The 13771-nt window shown below is 41.8% G+C and overlaps 1 protein-coding gene across 3 annotated transcripts in view; it reads left to right on the top strand.

Annotated features, from left to right (window-relative positions):
* The window catches only part of ppp2r3a (protein phosphatase 2, regulatory subunit B'', alpha), a 61871-nt gene that overhangs the window by 18523 nt on the left and 29577 nt on the right, over window positions 1–13771 (top strand). For 2 of the 3 annotated variants that reach the window (XR_013287619.1, XM_077539358.1), the window contains exon 2: window positions 11300–13771. This exon is cut by the window's right edge and continues 701 nt beyond it. Coding sequence is in view for 2 of the 3 variants with exons in the window: in XM_077539358.1 (XP_077395484.1) it covers window positions 11953–13771 (1819 nt within the window). In the remaining variant the exon portion in view is untranslated. The remainder of the gene's footprint in view (window positions 1–11299) is intronic. The other variant, XM_077539359.1, reaches the window with a different exon arrangement.

The raw sequence follows: 13771 nt of genomic DNA, 5'->3' as shown, positions 1-13771 counted from the left end.
TGTGATTATGTGTGCTGGTGAGTCATATACGCTGCGGCCATTGTCTTTGGTGGCCCACTATCCTTTTCCTCCAGGTGTCAAAAACATGTCAGAAGTGTGTTTGTGTGTGCGCAAGTACGCAAATATATCACACCCCTTTGGCAGTTACTGCCCTCGCATATACAGTACATACTGTATTCTCCATGAGATCACCATTGCTGAAAGCAGGCATGTCTAGTTTGCGCGATGACAGCAAGCAACCCAATGAGAGTCGTCGTGTGACACTAACTGCGTCCAATAAGCCGGCTTCAGTCGTCTCATGCCATAAATCTTTGCCATTTGTGCGGCTGCATTACAAACAGATGTGTGCAGCCTCCAGCCTTCTGCGCTCTCCCTTTACTGTATGCTCACCGTGACTCAGTCCCAAGACATTTCTAAAACAAGCTAATCGATCACCTAGACGCAAACACAATGCTAATTTAAGTCCTACGTAGTGTAAACAGAAACAGAGTGCTCCTACAGTGAACACTTGCCTATTCACGAATCGGCATCGGCGAGCTTTTCCGTCCAACGTCACTAAAACCATTTGCTGAAAAAGGCAGCTTTTGGCGCCTAGCTGCGAAGTTTTGCCGGCTTGACAAACAGCAGATGGCGGGTTCCAGTAGAAGATCAACAGGCGGGTGAGTCGTGGAGTTGATGTCTGGAGAAAGCGTGGTGGTAAACGTCTCAATATGATGTATAGAAAGGTCCGGATCGATCGCTGTTGGCACTGATAGAAGTGAACAGTTGATTAGCCGCTAACGACCAGCAGCACAACATAAGAAATAGTAAGTACAATGAAGATCCTTTGCAACATAGTGTCTGTATTTTAAATATCGGAGTATCTATGTATTGCTGGCTAAAATGTAAGCGGAAAGTTGTAATTAAAATTTTTGCTAATCGTGAAGTTTCATTATTCTGTTCCACCGTCAAACCAAGGTTTAAATGTAAAATTAGCCACAACAAAAACAGCTTCCTGTGCATATAATTTTGGAATTGTACGAGAAGAAAAGTTGGAGAAAAAAGTATTTAGTTTTTAAAAAAGAAGCTGTTTATTTTTTTTGATGAAATTTTGTATTTTCATGGAGAAAAAAAACGTACATTAATAGTCGTACATATTCATTAAAACGGTGCATAAATAAGTCATCTTACAAGAATGAAGTTGTATTTTTGAGAAGAAAACAATGTATTTTTGAGAAAAAGCCTTTGAATAAAAAGTAGTATTTTTTTAAAGCAATCTTAAGCTTTATGATTCTTTATGACTCCTGAGAAAAATGTTATATATTTCAGAGAAAACAAAGTTCATCTCACGAGAATAAAGTTTTATATTCTCGAGAAAACCTCTCGAGAAAGCGGCGTTGACTCCCGAAGAAGCTAGGAGACACAGCTAATCAGATGCTAACGGCTAGTCATGCAATGTAATGTACAGGAAATCAAGTGAAGATACTTAAATGTATGTGATGTATTTAAAAATGACTGTCACTGTGTCCAAAAAATAAACAAAAGGCTCATAGAAAATGGTAAAGGGTATTTATGAGGTTAGCAAAGTGGTGACGCCTAGCAGTCTCGCACTTATGTAGGATTTTTTTTAAATACACAAAATAAAAACAAGTGTTGTGACAAATGTGCCTTTGGTGATAAGGTCAGAAATTTATTTGCTGCCATGGAGGCGAGATTTAATGACTTAGAGGAGTGGTGGTAGAACAGTGTTTAGCCACCATAGCTAGCTAGCCGCAACTCGTGCGGCACGTTAGCTTAGCGCCGCCGCCTAGCATTCACTGTTCAACGTAGACGCACCTGGTTAAAATAACGGTGCTGTCTTCTTCGTGGACAGACGTGCTTGAAGCCATTTTAATTCTGAGACATATCAACACGTGTTCTCACAATCAGTCGCTCAAGTCAAAATTGGTAATTTATAGGCCAAACTTAGATTGTATTGCCTCCTGCGTGTCGTATCTTCCGCACGGCCCATTAGCCTTTTTCGTGTCTTTGTTGTTCCATGGTTTTGTTCTGATGTTCATTTAACACTAACCCCAACCTCACCAGATGGCAATTAGAGCATGCACAAGTCAAGACTTTATATTGCCATTTTTTGTGTGAGATCTTAAAACAGGCACCCAAGATTAACTGCGGCTGAGGATGAAAGACTTTTTTTTTTTTTTCCCCCTCCATGTTACAAACGAGCGAGCCTAAAAAATGGATAGAATACAGAGACGACAAGCTGCGTAGTCACTCGCACGCACGCGCACGCACACACAGTGCCACATCCTCTGTTACTGGGCTATTTTCTTCCCCGGTGTTTAGAGGCTATTCTCGGACTAGTGTTTGTGCATGTGACCCAAGTCGCTCGCCCTCATAGCGAAATGTCCGTCTGGCTTTTCATCTCAAGTTATGTGTTATATAGGTGTGCGTGTGCACGCATGTGTGTTTGTGTTCATCCCAAGAGAGCGGGCCATGTTGACATCTCCTGCTACGTATCACACCTAAGCGCCCCCCCCCCCCCCCCCCCCCACCCCCTCGTCCTTCTACGGCCCCTCAAGGCCATTCCTCATCTTTTTGTTCCCTCACTTAAATCAACACCTCGCTCACTTGAGAACAATTTCAAGAGCATGTTAACGATGGATTTATAAGCTGTAACTTTTTTTTGCATCTTTTTGAACCAGAAAATTCAATTTCTACAGATTTTTATAGAAATACACTGGAACCAAAACAGGGTGTTTAAGGGGCAGAATGTAGCGCGGAGGAGCCATTTGGGCTGTCTCACTACCACCCGTTCCCTGCTTTGAAAGAAAGCAGTCGGTTAGCCATTAGCACATGGGCACTCCGAAACCCCTGTGAGAGCCAAGAGCCGAATGGACGCCGTCTTGTCAGTTGGAGTGATCCCAAGCCTATTGATCTTTAGACGTGAGGCGTATTTCATTCAGAAACTCCACAAAATATCTCATAAGGGTTCAAGTGAAAGTGTCGATGTATTCGCTTCGCTGTAACAGTAGTGCCAGCGTTGCCAGGTGGGAAATATAGGATTATCGTACCATAGACTCAAAATTATCGTATTTTGATGGAAATGATCGTACACCCGTCATCACCAAAATACACTGTTTCGCGACAGGCAAATGTAGTCGTGTTTTTTTTTTTTTTTTTTTAATAACTTAGTGGGTTTTTATTCAAGACAACATAGCACATTCTTGTGTTTAAAAGCGCTCACAGGCACTCAAGGCTTCGTTGCAGGTTAACGTAACTGATCTGTATTTATTACTGGATAGGTGGTCTCTGCGATTGGCTGGCAACCAGTCCAGGGTGTACCCCGCCTACTGCCCAAAGCCAGCTGAGATAGGATGGATGGTTTGAGTCTAAAACAAAACAAAACAAAACAAAACAAAACAAAAAAACGGTGGTTTGAGTCTTGCGCGATTTCCTGTTTGGGAGCGTCTCCTGGGGGCGGGCGCTTACCATTCAGCCAATCAGTGCATGGATGTCTCTCGTTACTCATGCTCAGCAAAGCGCTATTGGCTGGTATTATGTCACATGATAACAGATGCCTTCAGGGTTTTATCGGCAATAATCTGAAATGGTCAAATTATCGTACATTTGCCATTTTTTAGGATTATTGATAGTACAGAGGGTCAAATTATCGTACAAATACGATAATTATCGTACACCTGGCAACACTGCAGGAGAACGGCCTCAGCGGCGTCACGACACATCCGAGAACTTAACAAAATAAACGCGCCCAATGTCGTGAAAAGGAGTCACTATAACACCTTTTAGTAGTAATAAATTAAATTATACTATATATATTTGTGGGGACTGGCGTAAAGTTGTATTTTACAATTTTACAATGTGCAGACGCTCGCAAGTTACTTCTTGCTGAAAATGACATAGCTCTTAATATGAAAAGAACACATCGATGGTTTCTGGTTCCTAAATTTGTCATTTTACAATGCACATCCTATTGAACTAAACAAAATAAAAGCATTCAGCGAATACATAATATTTGTGGGGACTGTGTTGTATTTTACAGTTTTAAAAATGTGCATAATTTCACAAGTTACATGTTAAAAATTAGGCAGCTCCTAATATGAAAAGAAAAATGCACTGAGCTGTCACAAATGCAATATGCCATGCATGTTGTAGTGACAGAAAAATGACCAACACAAATCAGTCACACTTGGATTTTTACAGTACAGTACATATTTTGGGTTTATTTAATTACTATGAAATTACTGTATCAATGACAAAAAAATAAAAGCATATTTAAATTAGGGGGAAAAAATTGTACATTTTATTGAAAATTTAAATATAAATTGAGATATAAAATGTGCGATTAATCATCAGTTAATTATTGAAGTCATTCGATTAATTAGGATTAAAAATTTTAATCGACTGACACCTCTAAAATATATATGTATATATCCATCCATCCATTTTCTTGACCGCTTATTCCTCACAAGGGTCGCGGGGGGTGCTGGCGCCTATCTCAGCTGGCTCTGGGCAGTAGGCGGGGGACACCCTGGACTGATTGCCAGCCAATCGCAGATATATATATATATATATATATATATATATATATATATATATATATATATATATATATATATATATATATATATATATATATATATATATATGTATATATGTATTAGGGGCTTGCAATTTGGCTACACTGACTGCTTTTGTAATCTAGCTCCTCTCTGTCTGAAGCCATGAAATTTGATAAAAAAAAAAATAAAATCCTGACAAATAAAGTCAAATGAACCAAGATAGAACACACAAGGTAGACTTCAGCCCTCACCGGCTGTCATTAGATGATGTAAGTGTTCCCAATGAATTGTCCCGTGATGGCAGCATTGCTGTATCATGATCCAATCGTAAATGGCTGAAAAGTTTGGCGCCGGTGAGGTGATGGAGCCCCTCGAGAGTCCCAGTTTAGATTTTCGTTGAGGGGGGGGCTTTGGGATGAGGTCAGGCTTGGGCTTGGGGGTACCTCTCTGCCCGTGGTTATCGAAGAACACGACGGCTCTCCTCGCTGTCTCCTTGACAACGGGCGGTGGCGACAAGGGGTTTGCGGTCAGAAACCCTAATCTGCTCCTCATATGACCCTCTGACGGACAGCAACAGCAGTCCATACACACACCAACATGCACCGGTGTGTCTAGCTTCACTGGTGCAGTGTAAACATGCGCTTATATGGATTCCAATTCATTTCTGCTACCGTAAACACATTTTGGACACGGACATGTCGTCTTCAGTACTTGCCTGAAGTAAAGATGATACGTTGTTCTTTTTTTTTTTTTTTTTCTTTCTTTTTCTTTTGAAGCTTCTTTACGAGGCAACTTGTGGATGGCCATGCTACATCTCCAATCAGGCCATAAAGCAGTGTTTCTGAACACACGGCAGTCTGGAGAGTGTAAAAGCAGAACTCTGATCATTTACTCGCAGGGAGTTGGCCAGTCTTGAAAGTTAAGAGAAGGTTGGATGCAGTTGAAAGGCGGCTACGTCAGCAGTCTTGTGTAAGCTTATACAGTGGAAACCAGCTAATTATCATATTTGTTTGGCTTCAGAAACAGTTTCTCCCTGTAGAAAATAAAATAAGTTAGAGCTGCAACTAACGATTATTTACAGTAGCTAATCGATTAATGTGTCTGTCATTTTGTCGATTAAAAGCTCACTCAGAAATATAATTTCCATACCTTTATTCAAAAACGACATTATTTCAAATTGACATTCACGTAATTATGATTCAGTTACTGGTCTGTAACATCATAAAATAGACAAAATGTTGATCATTGTTATCAAAAGGAAAAGCAAATGTTTTATGTTTATAAATAAAGTTGAGTTGAGTTGAGAGAAAAAAAAAATATATATATATATATATATATATATATATATATATATATATATATATATATATATATATATATATATATAATAAATACGTACATTTTCCAGGAAAAAAAAATCAGTAAAATTAGATATTTTTGAGAAAAAAGGCTCAGCCTTATACAGGACTGTCTCAGAAAATTAGAATATTGTGATAAAGTCCTTTATTTTCTGTAATGCAATTAAAAAAACAAAAATGTCATACATTCTGGATTAATTGCAAATCAACTGAAATATTGCAAGCCTTTTATTATTTTATTTTATTATTTTAATATTGATGATTATGGTTTGCAGCTTAAACAAAACTCAAATATCCTATCGTAGAATATTAGAATATCATGAAAAAGTATACTTGTAGGTTATTCAACTAATTACTTGAATCGTTGAATTAACTCTAAACACCTGCAAGTGTTTCCAAGTGAATCCAGAATGAATGACATTTTTGTTTTTTAATTGCATTACAGAAAATAAAGGACTTTATCACAATATTCTAATTATCTGAGACAGTCATGTATAGTCATATTTTCTAGATAAAAAAAACCCTAAGCTGATGCAATAGAATAGAGTGTAGCACATAGAAATGATCAAGCATGAAACGCAAGTAAAAGTAATGCTAATAACAATAAAGAAAAAAATTAATTAATTAATTAATATAATTAATTAATTAATTATTCTGATCAAAACAAACTCTTACAGTGCCTCCTTCTCCCATGACTGAAACCAAAGTGTCACCGTCCTATGAGAGTAAGTGCATGTGCTTATTTGGATATTTTTCAAGCCTTACTCATATTCATTCATGTTTACTTTTCTGCTTTTTACACGCGCTGTTCGTGTTCCAATGCACGAGCGCGTGTGTCTGTGCGCCTTATAAGGCTTTTCAAGATAAGAAAAGCTGTGAGTCACCCGCCTGTTCGGAGGCACAAAAACATCCTTTTCCTTGCCCTCCACACTTCCCCGCAGGATAAATTTGGTGTGTCTATCCGAGCCGCCGTCCTTCGGGGGCCGCTTGCTCATAATGAGGTGTCGAGCTATTCACACGGCCGTTCTCCAGAGACCTGTGTGTGCGTGCGCGTGCGTTTGCGTGTGTGGACTGAGGCAACAAGCCATAGTGGCACAGCAGATTTGTACCAGAGGGGCCACCATTTGGAAGTGCTTGCAACAAAGACAAGTTACTCGAAAAAAGCCAAAGAAAAAGCTAAACAGACTTCATGCATTTCACTTTTTAACATTCTTGAATTGCCTGGGAGTCGAGTCTTTTCACAATAACGTGGCTTTAGTCAACTATTTGGTAAAGCGCTGCTTATTGGGCCATTCTGTTTCCGTTTCTACTGCCAAAAATATAAATAGGTAGTTAAAACAACAGTTGACCTACTTTCCAGATCAACCGGTGGCCTGAAGACGAGGTGTGAAATGGTAATTTTGTTCTGTAGCCATATTTGGAGCCCTCCTGTACCTCCACCACAAGGCCGAAGTGCCTTTAACCTGTACAAATATGTAGTATAGCTCCCAAATATAATGATAAATCGGTTGAAACTCCAGCAATACAAAACATTTCCAAGATATGGAGCCACAAAATGTCAAAAATTGTCGTTTAAAAAAAAAAAAAAAAATCCACTTTTAATGGGTTAATATCTCCAAAATATAGTACACCTATGCTCTTTATATGTGAAAATTCGGATAGACAAACAAAAGATGCAGGCCTCCAAATATGGTACAAAATAAAAAAAAATTAACGTGTGATAAGGCTGCACGATTTTGGGAAAAAAACCTAATTGCAATTTTTAAGACCAATATTGCGATTGCGATTCGATTTGCGATTTTTGTATTTTACACATTAAAATGTATGAGAACACTACAATCGTGAGTCAGTTTAGTTTCAAGTAATGTGATCAATATTTTAACAATGCAATACTATAATGTCACTATTGTCGTGACTGGGTCATGTTTGGGTCATGACCGTGAGGTCAAGTGTCTGTTTTGAACTGATGTAACCATCATCTGGTTTCAACTAGAGCAACGCTATGTGATGTCAGGAGCTATGTGATGTCAAGAATCTTTAATCTCTTTATTTGGTCTACAGCCAATCAGATAATTCCATGTCAGTCCTGTTACCCACATGTCTAGCCACAGCCAATCCGATCGATTCACTGTCTATTTAAGCCAAACCGAGAAGTGTGTGATTGTCGTATTATTACCCCGGTTCCTCTGTGCATCACCGCAGCTCAAGGGGGCTTGGCGTCTCGTGATTCCCGATGCAATCTCATCGTTTCTCGTCTAGTCAAGTTTGTTGTACGCCTCTCGATGTTATGCGAATAAAGAGTTAAAATCTTATTTGTGTCTGCGCTTTTGGGATCCAACCCCAGAACGTAACAACTATTTGATTAAAAGTACGAGGCGTAGACGTCCTCTTCTGGTGAATATGCTAAGGGGGGGAGCTTTGACCTACATTATGCTTCTAAACCAAATCATTTGCCAATAAAAACAATACATTGAGGCTCAGGCTATGGTGAGATTATAATATAGTTACATATCCAGAATAATAACACAGAATGGAAAATAACATCCCAATAATTTTTTTTTTGTAGCATCATTCAATTCAAACAAGACAAAGAGAACCATTAATAACAGAAAGTAAACAATCTTCAAGTATCAAGTTTCAACATTTAAACAGGTAAACATGGTCCAATATTATGCACTTATATCAAGTAAGCAAACCTTTAAAGCTCAATAACCATGGCAAAACTCTTGTATTAACAGTGCAAACATTGAGGTCTGTCCATTGTGTGCATGAGCCTTTTGAAGCCTTCCCCTGACACAATTTAGGGGAATCATTTCCTTTACAATATAACGAGTTTTAGCCCTTTCTTGTAATTTCTTTATGCCTATGCAATCTTTTTTCATAAGGTGTGGCTAACGTGAATGCTGCTATTAGCAATGTTTGCTTAGCACGGCCGCTAGTTGTTGCCTCCCGTTCGCCAGTCTTGTTTGAACCTGCTTGACAGGCTTCATACTGAAGTCAGTGGTGGTTTTTTAAGTGTTGATATGAGTTGGTTGTGTTGCCTCTAGATCTGGCTACTAGCTAGCTGATAGCACATTTTGTATCTGGCGCTTTTCTTTTGGTCTACGTCATTTTTGTCGAATCCAAAATACATCCAAATAACAGACGTACCGCCCTTGTTGGGCTCTCTCTCCCCTCCTTTGTAGCGGCAGAAGTCCTTTCTTCTATTAAATCCACTTTGGTGCACGGCAGTCACAGCAAGCCTCAAGGTGCACTCGTTATGGTTGCACTATACAGAATGAAGGCACCGGAGCGCAGACTAGCTTGTTTGAGTCAACAACGAAAAGGAAAAACGATCTAAAACCGCACTGTTTTGCAATTAGGTTATTGCACTTGGTCAAACCTCGATGTGGGTTAGATTTAGTTTAATCATGCAGCCGTAGCGTGCGATTCCCGGATCCCAAAAGTGGGTGTGTCACCCAAATTTAACGGGCCATAATTTGAGCTAGGAGGCTCAAACTTGAGAGGATTTCTTTTGTCATATTATGGCTCTAATGGAATAAAAATCAAGCAAATTGAAGGGGTCTACACAATTGTATAAATACAGCATTAAACTGTTTTTCACCTTTTTGAGATAAGCACAAACAAACAAACAAGCAAAGCCAAAGCAAAAGTGACACATTTTTCCCTACAAATTTTGGCCAAGTTGTCTGCATGCATGTTAATTGAAGATGCTTGAAAATTGTTAACACACAAGCCTGATTTAGTGTGTTAAACTGATTAGCAGCTATGCAAATAGAAAGCAACATTTTGGCAGCCTTGTGTTTACCCGCTTGTGTTTCCTGTCAAAATGCCTCCGAGGCCTCCAGCTGCCTCTCCCACCTTATTGAGACCTGCCTTCAATGGATCTCCCAATCACACGATGCATTTGGTTCAATAACGCATAATTGTGCTTTCTCTCCTGGGTTGTTTACACCTCCACAAAGATCCCTGTTCCCACACAGGGAACCCCCCTGTGGCCCCGCATAAACAACATTTGGGGATGCGTGAAGTAGAACAAACAGACGACAGGCACAAACATGATTAGAGTAGCTGGATCGGGGCCTATGAAAGATGATTTAGTACTTCCTGGACTAGGTCAACTAGAAGGAAAAACTTCTTTGGGCCCGAGAGGCGGAGGAGAAGGAATGAACAGAGGGGAGAGATGACTTAAAGACTGTAGACCCGCTAAAGGAGATCCCTCTACTTGTTTTCTTTTTGAAATTTGTTCAATTAAGACATATCCTAAGACTATACTACTGCAGAATTACTTACTTTACCAAACTATATGCTTAAATTTTCCCATACCAAAAAATGAAACTAAAAGCAAGTAGATGTATGTAGTAAACACTTGATTTTAGTGTTAGCTTAGCGTGTTACTGTGCTTTAGCTATGGACGCTGCAGTATTTCACTCCACACTCTTCACTTTGTCATTTATGAAGTTGTTATCTATTCTTTTCACCATTGGCTTATTGGACAGTTACATCAGACCCCAATGAATTCTGCCTGGAGACAAGTGGCAGAAGCTGAGCTATTCTGGCAAGCTACTTCACTGCATCTGTGAGCTAGCTAGAATGCTATTTTATATATTGTTGTTGAAATTTCATCATTTATATCACGAGGTTGCTTGTGTGTCATGAGCAGCTACAAGCGTCCCACCGCAGCTGTAAGATTTACGCATGTTGATTTATTATGTATGGGAATGTGCTGAGTCAGGACAACTCTAGGGGGAAACAAGAATGAGAGTAAGACAAATGAAAGAAGTGTATTTAATGGGTCAGACTGAAAAGGTGATTTTTCTTTTATACCGCTGTTAAATCATTTCCATACGCAGAGGGTTTGTTCTCTCATGCACGTTTAACCGTGGCGTATAGCTAGTATTTACATATTGTTTGACTTTAAAATGTACACGAGTGTCTTGTGACTTCAGGTCGATGGAATTTTATCGTGTTGTTGGGAATATCCATCCATCCATCTTTCTTAACCGTTTAATCCTCAGTGGCAGGGCACATATGACACTATTAGTATTTTTCCACAGGTCTTATTTTATTGTTCTGTGATGACTAAGTGATAGGAATTTGGGATTTGTTGCTCATCAGCATTGCTTGCCGTCTTCATTTGGTTGTTTAGCTTAAAGTTGGTCATCCATGAGCTAAAAACCAAAATTTTAAGGTCAGACTTTGACCATTATACCCCCACTCTTGACCATATGTGGTCATGTGCACAGTTTTTGAAGTGAGCATGATGAGTATCATTCATTTAGCTTTTCATAATTGGGACACTAATTGTTTGCTTTCTCTTCTGTTTTCCCTTTTACCCTTACTACACCTCCCCTCCTTTACCTTTCTTCTGCTGAATCCTAGGTGGCACCCCCCCCCAACCTGGTCAGAAAAACACAACACCTCAACCGGAGACGAGAACCTTGAGAAACGGGAGTGACGGCAGATATCCAGACGCAACATAAGCAGAGAGAGCGAGAGCGAGAAAAGGGCAGTGGGCCATCTGTGCTCCGGTCCCCTGCTATTCTGCAGCTGTGTCGGAGTCAGCAAGTACTTCACAGCTGCCTCGGGACTTTTAAAAAGGAGTAGGAGGTAAAAGATTTCTTCCAGCGTTTCATTGCACAAGGGACGAGCCAAGTCCGGAGCCATGCTGAAGCCTCGATGGCAGCGGATGAGGCCTGTGGGGGATGCTTCTGTGAAGAGAAGGGTGATAGCTCAGCTGGATGTTCCGCTGTCGCCGTCTTGCTTCGCTGTCATTAGTGGATAACGAGCTGCTGCGAGAGAGGAAGCGCAGAAGCAGCCTGTGGAGCGAGGAGGAAGAACCTTGCAGCTGTTATTAAGAGGCCCTGAAATCTTACGTCTCTCCTTTCCAATAGGACTTTTTAAAGGATTCCATGCTAAAGAATCTGATACAAAACTTGAAAAGACCTTGCCGGAAGATGATACTACTTTGATTTATTTTTATTTTTTTTGTATGGTCTATGCCCTGAAGGATTAGTTTGGTGACATTGGTCACCATGGCAGCAGCCTACCGTGTGGTGGTGAGCAGTGTGAGCTGCTACAACAGCGTGGTGGTGGATCGGCGCACGCACTCTCATGCTGTGCACTATTGTTCAGGCCCGTGTAGAGCAGTTTCCCAGGGGCTGGAATGTTCTGTGGCCCATCACGGCACTTGCTCCGAGCTGCTGGTTGCACCAGACTTGCCCTACCCTGACCTGAATGGCCTGTCCGGACACTCAAGGTGCATGACCTCCCAACAGATCCCTCACCATGGTAGAACGAGTGGTACCGTTGACACAGGTTATAACTGTGGTGCTCTGGAGAGAGTGGGCAGCAATTGCAATTTGTTTATAGGGGAGGAGAGCAACATGTGGCGGGGAAAGAAGATCCCCAGTAGCGGAGGATCAACGGGCAACCTGAGCAGTGGTAGCTATGGTAGCCTCAAGGACATCACCGAAGAGGCCATCAATCTGGCCAGCGGTAAGCTCAAAGAGTTTTCCTTCGATAAGCTTCGACTCTCCTCTTCCAGCCACGTCACCTTCCGCAAAGGCCGCAAGGTTCGTCCCGACTCGTTCAGCCGTCGCTCCACTGATCTGGAGATCATCTACGGCCACTTCAGCGCTAACGTCCCCAGTAACGGCACCACCACTGCTCCCAACGATGAGAATGCGCCGCCGTTTTTAGAGACGAAACTGAAGGGCAGTTCCAGCTCCCCGTCAGCTATTACAAAAGTAAATGGTTCAAGCGGTAGCGGGTCGCTGGACCAAAGTGTGAACACTCTGGCATCACTTTACCGCAACACACTAGGAGACGAAAATCTGATTGCACGTTTGCTGGAGAAGACGTGGGGAGATGCAGCTGCCGGGGGTGCCGGTGGGGAGGACATCCGCGCTTGCCTTGACATCCTCCTCAAATGCTCAGAAGACCTGAAGAAATGCACCGACATAATCAAGCAATGCATCCGACGCAAAGCCGGCGGAGGACCTCAGGACGGAGGAGCCAGTCCCGACAGCGTATACCGAGCCTTGATGACCCGACTGAGCATGTATCTAAAGAGACTACCTCTGGAGTTGGAAGGGATAGGAAGCAGCGGCCAGGGTGGACAGGGCACGCCCGGAAGTGGGCATGGTGATTTGATGGAGCTGGTGAACAGTCTCCACTCGCTCCAACAGACGCCATTTTCACCGATATTTGGCAGTGAGCAGCCACCTCGTTATGAGGATGTAGTGCAGTCACCTCCTAGCCCCAAGACGGCTCCTCATTCGGCGTCGTCCACTCCTCACATATCCGTCCAGAGCTCCTCATCCAAAGCGCTCACCAATGGACTACAGCATTCACATCCTCCGTCATCCATCACGCATCACAATCTATCTCCCACTCCTGTCACGAATTCCCCTTCCAGTCGCTCACCGACACACTCTCCGTCCCGTCTTCGAATCTCGCCTACCCCTCCGTACACCCACACCCGTCCTGGATCACCCATGGAGGCTCTGTACATTGAGGAGGAAGATGTAGATATGGGTAAGATGTCTGAACAGATCACTCAACATACATCCCAGAACAAAGACATATCAAGTAAATCTGTGTATCTATCTCAACTAGACTCGATCAGCACTGCCCACAACCTGACGAGGCCGTCCCCCAACACGCTAGCACCCAGGAACGATGACATTGACAAACTGCTCATGGACCTGGAGAATCTATCTCAGAGTATGAGCAACCCCAGGACTACTGAGCCTCCACTTCCGGTCAAGACCCGCAAGCGAGGCGTCAGCGGCCTTGGGATCGTGTCCGCCGAAGGCCAGACTCAGCACAAAATGCCCCAGTTCCAAGTCA

This window comes from Festucalex cinctus, chromosome 12, assembly GCF_051991245.1.
Source record: "Festucalex cinctus isolate MCC-2025b chromosome 12, RoL_Fcin_1.0, whole genome shotgun sequence".
In the NCBI taxonomy this organism is placed as follows: Eukaryota; Metazoa; Chordata; class Actinopteri; order Syngnathiformes; family Syngnathidae; genus Festucalex; species Festucalex cinctus.
This window is presented reverse-complemented; position numbering and strand designations above follow the sequence as displayed.